Below are 14,290 nucleotides of genomic sequence, written 5' to 3'. Positions count from 1 at the left end.
CCTAATAGGTGTGCAGCTGTAGCTCGTGGTTGTTGTTTTTTTAATTTATTTATTTATTCATTTTTAGAGAGGAGAGAGGGAGAGAGAGACAGAGAGAGAGAGAAGGGGGAGGAGCTGGAAGCATCAACTCCCATATGTGCCTCGACCAGGCGAGCCCAGGGTTTTGAACCAGCGAACGCAGCATTTCTAGGTCAACGCCTTAGCCACTGTGCCACCACAGGTCAGGCGCTCATGGTTTTAGTGCGTGCTTTTCCCCGATGACATGTGACGTGGAGTGGCTTTTCAATACATTTGTTTGCGGGAGGTATATCTTCTTCTTTCGTGAGGGGTCATTTCATATCCTGGGCCCTTTTTTTTTTTTTTTTTTTTAGCAGGGGTGTTTATTTTTTTATTGCTGCGTGGTAAGGGTTCGTGTATTTTCTTTTAAAGTTGATTGGAGAGAGAGAGAGACATTCATCTGTTGTTCCACTGATTTACGCATTCATTGGTTGAGTCTTGTATGTGCCCTGACCAGGGATTGAACCTGCAACCTTGGCCTATCAGGATGATGCTCTAACCCACTGAGCTACACGGCCAGGCCACGGTCGTGTATTTTGGTTGCCAGTCTGTCTGATTTGTGTTTTGCAAAGGTCATCTCGAGAGAATGTTTTACGGAGCAAGACTTTTCTAATTTTAATAACCTCTGCTTACCAATTATTTTTTCTTTCACGGATCATGCTTTTGGCATTGCATTTAAGAAGGCACTGCCAAACTCAAGGTCACCAGATTTCCTCTTACATTATCTTCTGAAGCGTCCGTAGCTTTGCACTTTACATTCAGCTCTGTCATCCGTTTGGGGTCAGTCTTATGAAAGGCAGAAGGCAGCGGTGGGATTCAAATTCTGTTAACCACCGGTTCTCCGCCCTGATGACCGTTCTAGGTGTAAAAAACACGATATACCAAAAGGTAGTTTATGATTTCATGCGTTGAATACTTAAATAAGAACAGTAAAAGTCCACAAAACTAGATTAGATTATAAGAAAGTTTTAAAATACGAATGAAAAATATCAAAAGAATACCTGAAAAAAATGATAAAACTCTTATTTAATAAATTTCCATACTGGCATCCTCGCTTGCAAGTTTTTTCACCTATGGTCGGAATGAACATGACTACGGGCGCTTAGCATACGCTATTGCGCAGGTGAACGTTAAAAAAGAGTCAGGAATGTAGATTTGTGATCTCCACATTGGGCGGCTGCCCAGGTGCCCACCTCAGAGAGAACCCTGGTGACAAGTGCCATCTTAACACCGGTTTGCTGAACTCAACAAGAAATTAGGTATCGGTTCTACCTAACCGGTGAGAACCAGCTGAATCCCACCACTGGTAGAAGGCCTGTGTATACATTTATTTTGTTTTATTTTCTGCATGTGGGTGTCCCAGTTTTCCAGCCCAGTTTGTTGAAAAGACTGTTTCCTCCACCGAGCTCCCCTGGTTCCTTTGTCAGAGATCAGCGGGCTATATTTGTGTGGGTCTATTTCTGGGCTCGCCGTTCTGTTCCATTGATTCTGCCTGTTCTTCCCCCAATATTTGATTACTGTAGCTTTCTAACCAAGTCTCGGAGCTGCATAATGTCCATTGTCTACCTCCGTCCCTCTCCTTCAATCCTGTGTTGGCTATTTTGGGTCTCCCGCCTCCCTGTCAAGGTTAAGATTGCGCCTATAAAGTATTCACAACGCCTAACGGGCTGGGACAGAACTCAGCTTTTTAGGGGTCGCACCAGACATTCATGACAGGCAGAGCCCAGACCACACAGGAGGGGGAAGGACGGAGGTGGCAGGTTACTCAGGGAGGACAGGTGACAGAAAACAGCGTTCATATACTCAGTGAGACAAAAGGGAGCTCACACCCTTGAAATAAGAACAAAAGCGCTCCTTTTCAAAAATCACAGAGCAAGCCCTGACCAGGTGGCTCAAGGGATAAAGCATCCTCTTGGTGTGCTGAGGTCATGGGTTTGATCCCTGGTCAGGGCACATACAAGAAGCAATCACTGAGTGCACAACTAAAGGGAACAGCTAAGTGAAACAGTGAGGTGGTGCTTATCTCTCTCCTTCCCTCCCTCCATCCCTCCTTCCCTCTCTCACTTTCTCTCAAAACAGTGGGGAAAAATTTTTAAACACTTGCAAATACCAGAGAGCAAAATGAGAACACTGGAATTTAAAAATATTACAACAGATAACAACGATGTCGATGGATGGATTGGAAGATAAAATTGAACAGAATCTCCCATGGGTGGAAATTGGAAGCGGAAAGATGATTAGATGAGGGGCCCATCCAGAAGCCCACCCTGGGCCTTAGAGACACTGCCAAGAGAAAATTAAAAACAAGGTGGGGGGAAAGGTTGGGGGCATAACGGGAGGAAACTCTCTCACACAGGACACGCGTTTCCTGCTGGGAAAGGACCTGTATCCATACGTTTCAGAAAACTCAGAAGAAAGAGTGTTTCACCAGGCTGCTCATTTGGGGGGGGCAGGGAGGGGGGAGGAGAAGGAGTCTGTACAAAGTATCCAAACAAGCGTGGGACCCGGTCCCTCGGTCACCACCCCAGGGCCTGAAAACAGCGAGCTGGGAGCGCGTCCCCAGCTGGCGTCTCTCGGGCCGGGCCGGCATGGGCTCTGCTTCAGGGACTGTCCCGCACGCACTAGGAGAGAAGGCGTTTTCCGCCCTTGGTGGGTGTCGGGTCTCGTAAAGATCAGTTTGTTCGAGGTGTTTGCTCGGAGCAGCCATCGTCTATTGATTCCCGTCCAGCTGTCCTGTCACTTTGGGGAAGGGCTGCTCAGACTTCCAGCTGGGTTGGTGTTGCTGCCTGCCCCCCCCCTTTAATTCTGTCCAGTTTTGCTCTGTCGTGTGGAGGCTCTGATCCAAGGTGAACAGGTGTTTGTGACTTCCAGCGTCCTTACGAATTACCTCTCCTGTCACTGTGAAATGTCTCTATTTCTGGTAATGCCCTAGTCCTAAGTCTACTTAAAATTCAAAAAGTCCTGGCTGGTTAGCTGAGTGGTAGAGTGTCAGCCCGGCGTGTGGATGTCCCAGGTTTGATTCCTGGTCAGGGCACACAGGAGAAGTGCCCATCTGCTTCTCCTCACCTCTCCCCCTCTCACTTATTTCTCTCTCTCTCTCTCTCTCTCTCTCTCTCTATCTATCTATCTCTCTCTCTTCCTCTCTCGCAGCCAAGGCTCCATTGGAGCAAAATTGGCCCGGGGCACTGAGGATGGCTCCATGGCCTCTGCCTCAGGCATTAGAATGGCCCTGGATGCTGAACAAAGAGCAACGCCAGGAGGGGCAGCGCATCGCCCCCTAGTGGGCTTGCTGGTTAGATCCCAGTCGGGGTGCATATGGGAGTCTGTCTCTGCCTCCCCTTCTCTTACTAAAAAAAGCAACAAAAAAACCCCAGCTTTACTGAGATATAATTTGCACACCATAAAATCAGCCTTTTAAAGTACGCCGTCCAGAGGGTGTCAGTGCGTTCCCCACCACGTGGCCTTCTGCACGCACTCATTTTAAAACATTCTGCCACTCCAAAAAGAAACCTCATGCCCAGCCTCACCACGACCCATTCCTCGCACCCCCAAGTCTTTGCTGTTGTGAACAATGCCACTATGAAGTTCCGGGGTACAGGTCTGAGTGTGTACCTAGGAGCAGAGTTTCTGGGTCAGATCAAAAATCTGTGTCAGCGATTTCCCACCCTTTCCATCTCACGGCGCACGCACCTGATTGATTACTAAAATTCTGCAGCACACCAGAAAATGTTTCTTGCCAATCTGACATGCACACACACACGCACACAAAAGAAGTATCATTTCGATTCATTCACACCGGAGGGCTATTGTTGAGTTGGCTGTGGTTACTTTGTGATGTTTTGTTGTTGTTTTTTATGTGACAATCTAAGGAAATAGAGGCCAGTGCCCCTGACTCATGACTCAGGTAGTGCACATTTTAAATATTCCTGCAGCGCACGCATGGATTGAAAATCGTTGCTGCTCTCTCGGTTTGACGTCTCGAAGAACTGCCGACCTCGGCTGCTCGGTGTGACTAAGTCCGTTGTGTCTCAGGGTGTGTGTCGCCGTCCACCCGGGCGGGTCCTTCTTCCATCCCTTTACGTTCAGCCTCTCCGCGTCTTTCTATATAAAATGCGCATACGATGTCGGCTGGACCTTGGAGTCACCCGGGGGGCTTGCACAGTACTATTGACTCCCTGGCTCTCGTCCACGGCGGGGGTGGAGGGGATTGTGGTTTCTCTGGCCTCTGGGAAATGGCCGTATTTCCTAAGTTTCCTGGGCAACTGGGATGCCCTGGCAGCTGAAGGGCGAGGACCCCCCCAACCCACCCCACCCCATCCCCAGCCAGCATCTAGAATTGAGGTTTGGTGACAGCGACAGCAGCTGATAGTTGATGACCCCTTCGTACTTGACCTGGTCACGATGCTTTGCAAGGTGTATGCATTGCCTCATTTGCTGTACAACCATTCTCAAAGGTAGCAGCTATTAAATAAAATAAAAACACAGAGGGCATGTTTAATTTTTCCACTGATTTAAGAGACAGAAGCATCAACTCGCTGTTCCTCTTAGCTGTTCCATTTCGTTGTGTGTTCATTGCTTGCTCTCGTACGTGCCCTGACGGGGTGGGGGGGGAGGGGGATCAAACCAGTGACCTTGGCGTGCAGGGGCCATGGTGCTTTATCCACTGAGCCACTCGGCCAGGGCCTAGGTCTTTCTGCTTCATTTATTTTTATCATACCTGTTATTCACTGGACTCACACCCCACGAGGTTATATATATTACGATGCTGTTTCGTGTAGGTCGGTCGGGTCATTTTTTTTCTGTCTGTTTCCTCTGTTTTTCTCTGGTGCCCCCTTTACTGCTTTATTTTGGGTTATTGGACTATGTTTAGAACTTTGTAACCGGCTGTCAGTTGCCCTCCTTTCTGTCCTGTTAAAGTGCGGGCTCCGGGAAGTCAGTGACCACCCTTCACACAGCCCCTCAGAAGTCACACCACACGCCGCAGGGGAGCCACAGAAAAACGCAGCTCCGCGGGAGACCAGCCTCGCTCCTGCCACCTCTGGGCCGCTGCCCAGGTATTACTCCACCTACATGATACAGAGCCCACAAAACAATACCATTTTGCCTCAAATAGACTTTTGTTTTGTTTTGTTTTGTTTTGTTTTGGTGAGAGGAGAGGAGATAGTGAGGCAGACTCCCACATGTGCCCCAACCAGGATCCAACCGGCAACCCCATCTAGAGCTGATGCTTGAGTACCAACCTATTTTTAGTGCCTGAGGCTGACCTGCTCAGACCAACCAGCCGAGCTATCCTCAGTGCCTGGGGCCACGCTCGAATCAGTCAAGCCACTGGCTGTAGAGATGAAAAGGGAGCAAAGGGGAAAAAAGGGAGAGAAGCAGATGGTCACTTCTCCTGTGTGCCCTGGCCGGGAATTGAACCCGGGATATCCATACACCAGGCTGATGCTCTATCCACTGAGCCACCAGCCCAGGGTCAACATATCTATTTTTAACAAGAAAGAAAATGCTCTTTTGTTTTTCACTGATTTTTTTTTTTAGAAAGAAAGAGAGGAAGAGGGGGGAGAGAAACATCAATTTGTTGTCCTACTTATTTATGTTTGTTTTTTTTTCTGAAGCTGGAAACAGGGAGAGACAGTCAGACTGACTCCCGGATGCGCCTGACCGGGATCCACCCGGCACGCCCACCAGGGGTGACGCTCTGCCGTGACCAGAGCCACTCTAGCGCCTGGGGCAGAGGCCAAGGAGCCATCGCCAGCGCCCGGGCCATCTTTGCTCCAATGGAGCCTTGGCTGCAGGAGGGGAAGAGAGAGACAGAGAGGAAGGGGGGGTGGAGAAGCAAATGGGCGCTTTTCCTATATGCCCTGGCCGGGAATCGAACCCAGGTCCCCCGCACGCCAGGCTGACGCTCTACCACTGAGCCAACCGGCCAGGGCCTTATTTATGTATTTATCAGTCTATTCTTGTATGTGCCCTGACCTGGGATTGGACCCACAGCCTTAACATATCAAAATGGTGCTCTAACACCTGGCCCGGGCAAAAGTGCCCTTTCTGATTTCCCCTGGGCGTTTACCTCCCCTGGTCTCCTCCTTCCGCCCCCTCAGAAGACCTCGTGAGGCCCCCACTCCGTTTTCATTTCCTGCCCTGCAGGTCTGCTGGCCACGCCGTCTCTCGGTTTCCGTTTTTCTGTGACTCACCCGACCGGCAGTCTTTAAAGGAATGTTCACCAGAGACAGAACTCTAGGTCATTCCTCGTCCACAGTGCGCAGTGCTGTCCTGTGTGTTCCCTCCCTCCGCCCTTTCTGATGTGAAGTCCACGGGCGCTCAAGTGCTTTTTCTGACCCCAGCTCCCCTCTCTGTTCTGGGGTTCTTAGTATTCCCCCCTTTCCTAACAGAACGCTAATTGTATTTATGTGAGACCTTCAGACTTGTCCCCCGCGCCTGCTTTCAAAAATCTCTCCCCTCTCTCCTCCGTATCGGGTGCATCGTATTTCTGTCCCTGCAGGTTCAGTCTGCTTTGTCATCACATTCCGCTATGACGTCCTCCCAGCATGCTTTTTGTTTTGTTTTGTTTGTTTAATATGAGATAGGTGTTTTTTTAGTTCTAAAATTTCCACTTCATTTTTTTTCTTTTTGCTGAGACTGGATATCATTCATGTGTGATGAGTGGACGCTCCTTTACCTCCTCGAGTATGGTGGCGATCGCTGGTTTAAAGTCCTTGTCTAGTAGGTCTGTCACCTTGGCCGTCGCTGGATGAAAGTCCTTGTCTAGTAGGTCCGTCACTTTGGGCGTCGCTGGTTTAAAGTCCTTGTCTAGTAGGTCCGTCACTTTGGGCGTCACTGGTTTAAAGTCCTTGTCTAGTAGGTCCGTCATCTTGGGCGTCGCTGGATGAAAGTCCTTGTCTAGTAGGTCCGTCACCTTGGGCATCGCTGGTTGAAAGTCCTTGTCTAGTAGGTCTGTCATCTTGGGCGTCGCTGGATGAAAGTCCTTGTCTAGTAGGTCCGTCACCTTGGCCGTCGCTGGATGAAAGTCCTTGTCTAGTAGGTCTGTCATCTTGGGCGTCGCTGGATGAAAGTCCTTGTCTAGTAGGTCCGTCGCCTTGGGCGTCACTGGTTTAAAGTCCTTGTCTAGTAGGTCCGTCACCTTGGGCGTCACTGGTTTAAAGTCCTTGTCTAGTAGGTCCGTCACCTTGGGCGTCGCTGGTTTAAAGTCCTTGTCTAGTAGGTCCGTCACTTTGGGCGTCACTGGTTTAAAGTCCTTGTCTAGTAGGTCCGTCACCTTGGCCGTCACTGGTTTAAAGTCCTTGTCTAGTAGGTCCGTCACCTTGGGCGTCACTGGTTTAAAGTCCTTGTCTAGTAGGTCCGTCACCTTGGCCGTCGCTGGTTTAAAGTCCTTGTCTAGTAGGTCCGTCACCTTGGGCGTCACTGGTTTAAAGTCCTTGTCTAGTAGGTCCGTCGCCTTGGCCGTCGCTGGTTTAAAGTCCTTGTCTAGTAGGTCTGTCGCCTTGGGCGTCGCTGGTTTAAAGTCCTTGTCTAGTAGGTCCGTCGCCTTGGGCGTCGCTGGTTTAAAGTCCTTGTCTAGTAGGTCCGTCACCTTGGGCGTCACTGGTTTAAAGTCCTTGTCTAGTAGGTCCGTCACCTTGGCCGTCGCTGGATGAAAGTCCTTGTCTAGTAGGTCCGTCACTTTGGGCGTCACTGGTTTAAAGTCCTTGTCTAGTAGGTCCGTCACTTTGGGCGTCACTGGTTTAAAGTCCTTGTCTAGTAGGTCCGTCACTTTGGGCGTCGCTGGTTTAAAGTCCTTGTCTAGTAGGTCCGTCACTTTGGGCGTCACTGGTTTAAAGTCCTTGTCTAGTAGGTCCGTCACCTTGGCCGTCACTGGTTTAAAGTCCTTGTCTAGTAGGTCCGTCACCTTGGGCGTCGCTGGTTTAAAGTCCTTGTCTAGTAGGTCCGTCACCTTGGGCGTCGCTGGTTTAAAGTCCTTGTCTAGTAGGTCCGTCACCTTGGGCGTCACTGGTTTAAAGTCCTTGTCTAGTAGGTCCGTCACCTTGGCCGTCGCTGGTTTAAAGTCCTTGTCTAGTAGGTCCGTCACCTTGGGCGTCGCTGGTTTAAAGTCCTTGTCTAGTAGGTCCGTCGCCTTGGGCGTCGCTGGTTTAAAGTCCTTGTCTAGTAGGTCCGTCACCTTGGGCGTCACTGGTTTAAAGTCCTTGTCTAGTAGGTCCGTCACCTTGGCCGTCGCTGGATGAAAGTCCTTGTCTAGTAGGTCCGTCACTTTGGGCGTCACTGGTTTAAAGTCCTTGTCTAGTAGGTCCGTCACTTTGGGCGTCACTGGTTTAAAGTCCTTGTCTAGTAGGTCCGTCACCTTGGCCGTCGCTGGTTTAAAGTCCTTGTCTAGTAGGTCCGTCACCTTGGGCGTCACTGGTTTAAAGTCCTTGTCTAGTAGGTCCGTCATCTTGGCCGTCGCTGGATGAAAGTCCTTGTCTAGTAGGTCTGTCACCTTGGGCGTCGCTGGTTGAAAGTCCTTGTCTAGTAGGTCCGTCACCTTGGCCGTCGCTGGTTGAAAGTCCTTGTCTAGTAGGTCCGTCACCTTGGCCGTCGCTGGATGAAAGTCCTTGTCTAGTAGGTCCGTCACCTTGGGCGTCGCTGGTTGAAAGTCCTTGTCTAGTAGGTCCGTCACCTTGGGCGTCGCTGGTTTAAAGTCCTTGTCTAGTAGGTCCGTCACCTTGGGCGTCGCTGGTTTAAAGTCCTTGTCTAGTAGGTCCGTCACCTTGGGCGTCGCTGGTTTAAAGTCCTTGTCTAGTAGGTCCGTCACCTTGGCCGTCGCTGGTTGAAAGTCCTTGTCTAGTAGGTCCGTCACCTTGGCCGTCGCTGGTTTAAAGTCCTTGTCTAGTAGGTCCGTCACCTTGGGCGTCGCTGGATGAAAGTCCTTGTCTAGTAGGTCCGTCACCTTGGGCGTCGCTGGTTGAAAGTCCTTGTCTAGTAGGTCTGTCACCTTGGGCGTCGCTGGTTTAAAGTCCTTGTCTAGTAGGTCCGTCGCCTTGGGCGTCGCTGGTTTAAAGTCCTTGTCTAGTAGGTCCGTCATCTTGGGCGTCGCTGGTTGAAAGTCCTTGTCTAGTAGGTCCGTCATCTTGGCCATCGCTGGTTTAAAGTCCTTGTCTAGTGGGTCCGTCACTTTGGTCGTCTTCGGGTTCGGCAGGGAGGTTTGGGTTGTGTCCCGAGTGGCGTGAGTGGACACTGTCCTGCGGCCCCTGGGTTCCCTTACACTTCCTGGACGAGCGCTGATGTTTTCATTCTCGCTGCTGATCACCTCGGTGAGACTCGGACTGCAGACTGTCTGACCTGCGGCAGCACCGCTCAGACTTTGGTGCCGACGGTTGAGCCTCCCCTGCAGGTGGTGCTGAGTTGGTCCCTGCGCACGCCCCTCTCGGTGTCCGCCAGAGATCTGGGGAAAGCTGACACAGAGAGCATGAAACTCCGCTCCCTGGTTCTCTCTTCTGGGGTTCTCCCCTCACTTTGGCAGCTGTGTCCCACCCCCCTCGCCCCACCCCAGGATCTGTCCTCTGCTCTCTCAAGGCATAAAGACCGTCAGAGTTTGAGATGGCCTGCACCACACTGTGTCCACAGACCAAAGCTCCCAATTTTCCACGCCCATCCAAAATCTGCCTTTTTTTTTTTTTTTTAACTCTCCAGAGCTTTCAGGGACCTGTGTTAGGGGTGGGAAGGTGCATTTTGTCCAGACTTTGTAGTTGTTACCAGCAGAAGAGTTAGTCCTGTGAGCTTACTTGACCTTACCCTCTGGTCTCAAATTTTATACTCAGCCAAACTACCATTCAAGTAGGCAGGTAAAGCCATTTTCAAATAGGCAGTGTCTGAAAACCACTGGTATGTACTGTATTGTTACACTAGAAGTAGATATTGCATGGTCATGCAACATCTTTTTTTAAAAGATAAAATTTTTTAAAGCTTTTGTTTATTGATTTTAGAGAGAAGGGAGATGAAGAGAGAGAAAGGGGGGAAGGAACGGGAAGCATCCACTTATGGTAGTTACTCCTCATATGTACCTTGACTGAGCAAGCCTACAGTTTCAAACCAGCGACCTCAGCGTGCCAGGTCAATGCCTTATCCACTGCGCCACCACAGGTCAGGCACAATGTAAATCGTGAATGTCAATTTTGTTAAAATAATGATATAACTGTAACAGGGAGGTAGGAGCATTTGGAAGGTGGGGGTGGGCAGGAGGATGAAAGGAAAGCGAACTTGGTGGTCCTCAACTCAGGGCGACTGTGACATCTCAGGGGACATCTGGTGAGATCTGAAAACACTCTCCGTCGTTGCATTTGGGGGGAAGGGGATCTTGTTGGCATCTAGTGGGTAGTACCCAGGGATGCCGCTACATACTCTTATAAGCACAGCCACAACAAAGAGTTCATTGGTCCAGATTACAATAATGCCACTGCCAAGAGCCCCCGAGTTAGCTCATCCCCCCTAGTGGGGTGTCAGCAGATAACAGCTAAGATTTCAACATCAAGTGGCAACAGGATATGTGTGTGTGGAGATGCAGTAACAGATACAGAATGAAGGGGGTTAAAGCAACATCTGGAGGCACCGAGGGTGTGGGTTCGATCCCTGGTCAGGGCACATACAGGAACAGACAGATGTTCCTCTCTCTCTCTCTCTATCTCTCTCTTCCCCTCAGTAAAATCAATAAATAAGCTTTTTTAAAAAGAAGAAGAGCATGACCAGGCAGTGGTGCAGTGGATAGAGTGTCGGACTGGAACGCGGAGGACCCTGATTCAAGACCATGAGGTCCCAGCTTGAGCGAGGGCTCATCTGGTTTGAGCAAAGCTCACCAGCTTGAGCCTAAGGTCGCTGGCTCAAGCAAGGGGTCACTTGGTCTGCTGAAGACCCACGGTCAAGGTACATATGAGAAAGCAATCAATGAACAACTAAGGTGCCACAGCGAAGAATTGATGTTTCTCATGTCTGTCCCTCTCTCTGTCACTGTATATCTCTGTCACACAGAAAAAAATTTGGCCTCCTTAAACCATGTGCACGTACAAGTTTGATATCTTAAAGAAGTAGTGACATGGAAGAGGAGAATTGTTTACAAAGGTTTAGAAGTGTGCAGAGGAAGACCTGCATTTGGGTCCTTGCCCTGTCCCAGGATGAGGACATGGCCACCCCTCCACAGTCCCCCCTGGTATGTACTAAGGACAAGCCACAGGAAGCGTGGTGCGCACTCTGACAGCCACTGGGACCAGGACTTCTCTCTACTGCAAGTCTGGGGCCCCAGGAGCCTCGGGGCCTGGCTCAGCCTTTCCTAAACGTGGCAGGTGATGGGGCGCACACCGCCTCCTGGTGGTGGCATGCTGGAACTGCGGGTCCAGGGCTTTTAGGGCGGGGGGGGGGCACTGGAACCCCATGAATGATCAAGGTGCCAACCGCAGGCATCTCAGGAAATGGCAAGTATTTTACCCAGTCAAGTCTCGGGTTTCCGTCACCACATGGGCCATTCGAGCACCTGTCTTAAGGGCGGTCGCTGCTCCCAAAGTCCCGTTTGCAGGCAGGCTAAACTGACCTTGGAGTTGGCTGGTTAAAAGGCTGGGAGTCCAAAGCCCAGCTCTGGGCTGTGCTGCTGTTCCCGCCACGCGAGGAAGGAGGACGTAGCTGCGCATTCCCACGCCAGCCTGCTCAGTCCTGGTTTTGTCTATTCCAGTGTCACTGTATGCCCCAATGCCTTTGCCCGCTGTTGTGGGAGGATATTTATAGGCACCACAGCACCCGCCAGCTGGCACCCCCACCCTCCCTGTCAAGGCACTCACCTGCACACGGAAAAACCGCCCCACAAAACCCACCCACCTGGTGGGTAGCCCTGAGCCGGGCAAGGTTCTTGCCTTTGGAGAAGGACACCCTAAAGGCTATTCGTTTTACGGAGCAGGAGGAGGATTTAAGACGGGCATGGGGTGGTTGAGGAGCAAGGAGGAGAGCAGGAGGGCCCAGGGTCGAAGCGGGCTGTGTGGCCGGCGCCACTGTCCACTGTGTAGGCTGGGGAAGCGGGCCCCTCTGCCTGGGGCCAGGCAGCACGCTGGTCCTCACGGGGAAGGGGAGGCAGCAGAGAGAGGGGCTCCCTCGCTGGCACGCGCAGCCCCAGGAGGGACCTCTGGAACTCACCTGAGGCAGACGCTCCCCGGCAGGTGGAGGGAGGCTGGGATGTGGGCGCTGCTCCAGACCTCACCCTGGAGGGCACCCCTCTTCCTGCTCCAGGGCTCCCTCAGCCCCGGGTGAAAGAGGAGAGGTAGGAGGCAGAGCAGGGAGGCGGGATCGGAGCCAGCAACCTCGTGGAGACCTGAGTCTGGTGCCAGGGATGGAGCCACATTTCTGGGAAAGCCAGTGTCTCCTTAGGGAGCTTGGTGACCACATCCCGTGTCCGGTGACTAGAGTTGGGTCATCCTGGCACCCAGGCTGGGAGCTGTGGACACGAGGGGTAGAGGCCGGGCCCAAGGGGTGGAGCCCCAACGCCTGCGACCGAGAGAAGGCAGAGCTCAGGGTGCAGCTCCCCCGCCCCGTTTCTGGGCTCCCTCTGCCTGCCCTGCCCTGTCCTGTTTGACGTCACGGCTCTTGTTCACTGGGGGGGGGGGGGGGCGCGTGGATGGGGTGGCCAGGCAGCCGGGCTGTGTGGCCGTGGACTCCACGGCTGGGTTGAGCTGCATGAGCCACAAAGGGCAGAGCTATTGGGGTTCGAGGTCCAGCCCGCCCTCTGCCTGCAGGGTGTCGCCTTGGGTCCGTTTCTGCTCCTGCGCCACCTGTGTGCACCACAGGGGGGATGCGTAGAGGCACAAGGGGGGCGACAAGCTCTGGAAGGGGCTGAGAACTCGCCGATGCCACCATGACCACGGTGGAGGCAGCACGCCGCCCTCCCCCCACACACAGAAGCACAGAGAGAGCCTCGCAGTGGGAGCGGAGGAGGGCGGGAGCACGGAGGAAATGGGCGTGTCCGTGTGATGTATGCTGTGTGCTCCCAAAATACATGTCATGTCTCCTCCTGACCATGGAAAATGCACAGCGGAGCCCTGCCGACCTCAGGCCTCTCAGGCTGGTGGCCAGGAACACGGGTCCCGGGCTGCCCGCCCCAGAGCGGAGTTCCAGGGAACTCGGCCAGCGCTGGCCCGGTGGGGACTTGGGGACGTGCGCTGGGTCAGAGGAAGCCACCCTCCCCGCTCCCCGGCCACCTCACCGTGGGGGACAACCCCAGCCTGCACTTTCTCCCTGGCATCCCCGAGAGCCTTTGGTTCCTAAACCAGGACAGTGTCCTGCTGTCTGCCTGCCTCTGTCCCTTGTAGGGGGCAGCCCGCCTCCGCCTCGGGGTCTCCTTTGTCTCACCCCCGCTGCCCTGTTTGTCTGCAGGTTAACAATGAGAACGTGGTGAAGGTCGGCCACCGGCAGGTGGTGAACATGATCCGTCAGGGGGGGAACCACCTCGTCCTCAAGGTGGTCACGGTGACCAGGAATCTTGACCCCGACGACACCGCCAGGAAGAAAGGTGGGTGCCCCAGCTCCCCCACCCTGCCTCTGCCTCCGCCCTCCCTGAGCTCCTGTCCCACCTGACTGTCCACCGCACCCCTGTCTACGGAGCTGGCGGGCCCCACAGTGACTCCTTCCTGAGGGAGGCCACAGCGGGGGTGGGGGGGCAGTGTGGCTGAGTGAGGCCCACAGAGGAGAGCCAGAGCCGGCCACACCCCCCAGGTCCCCCAAGCAGAGCCAGAGCCAGGACAGACAGCACAGAGTCCTCACAGCACCCCTGCATTTCCCAAGACCAGGTGCGTCCCCTCCCACCTACCCACCAGGAGAGAGCAAGCATCAAGCACAGGCAGGGAGGGCTGCCTGGAGGAGGCAGCCGTGAGCTAAGGGCAGGGAGCCTGCAGCCTGAGGGGATGGAAGAGAAGTGAGGAGAGCTGCAGGGAACATTCCAGAAGGGCAGCTCCCAGGCTATTCTCAAAAGGAGGCTGGGGAGGGGTCCTCAGCACATGTGAGAGGCTGTGTCCTTGTTGTGACAGCTTGGGGGACAAAGGAGAATGCCCACCCTGTTTATGCCTTCCTGGTGGCCCGGCAGTGGCAACCAGGGCTGCACAGGCTGCCGGAACCTTCAGCCCCCGGTTGCTGGTCCCCAGCGGGCACATCACAGAGAGAAATGGACCTGCCCCCTCAGCCACCAGCCGGGCCCATGCAGGCAGGAGGGAGG

The 14,290-nt window shown here is 53.1% G+C and overlaps 1 protein-coding gene across 7 annotated transcripts in view; it reads left to right on the top strand.

Annotated features, from left to right (window-relative positions):
- Positions 1–14,290, top strand: part of SHANK2 (SH3 and multiple ankyrin repeat domains 2) — a 443,651-nt gene that overhangs the window by 402,535 nt on the left and 26,826 nt on the right. For all 7 annotated transcript variants that reach the window (XM_066252293.1, XM_066252296.1, XM_066252295.1 and 4 more), the window contains one exon: positions 13,456–13,591. In XM_066252293.1, coding sequence (XP_066108390.1) covers positions 13,456–13,591 — 136 coding nt within the window. The remainder of the gene's footprint in view (positions 1–13,455; positions 13,592–14,290) is intronic.

The sequence above is a fragment of the Saccopteryx bilineata genome, chromosome 1 (genome assembly GCF_036850765.1).
Source record: "Saccopteryx bilineata isolate mSacBil1 chromosome 1, mSacBil1_pri_phased_curated, whole genome shotgun sequence".
Classification (NCBI taxonomy): Eukaryota; Metazoa; Chordata; class Mammalia; order Chiroptera; family Emballonuridae; genus Saccopteryx; species Saccopteryx bilineata.
The sequence above is the reverse complement of the archived record's forward strand: the minus strand, read 5'-3'. Positions and strand labels throughout refer to the sequence as shown.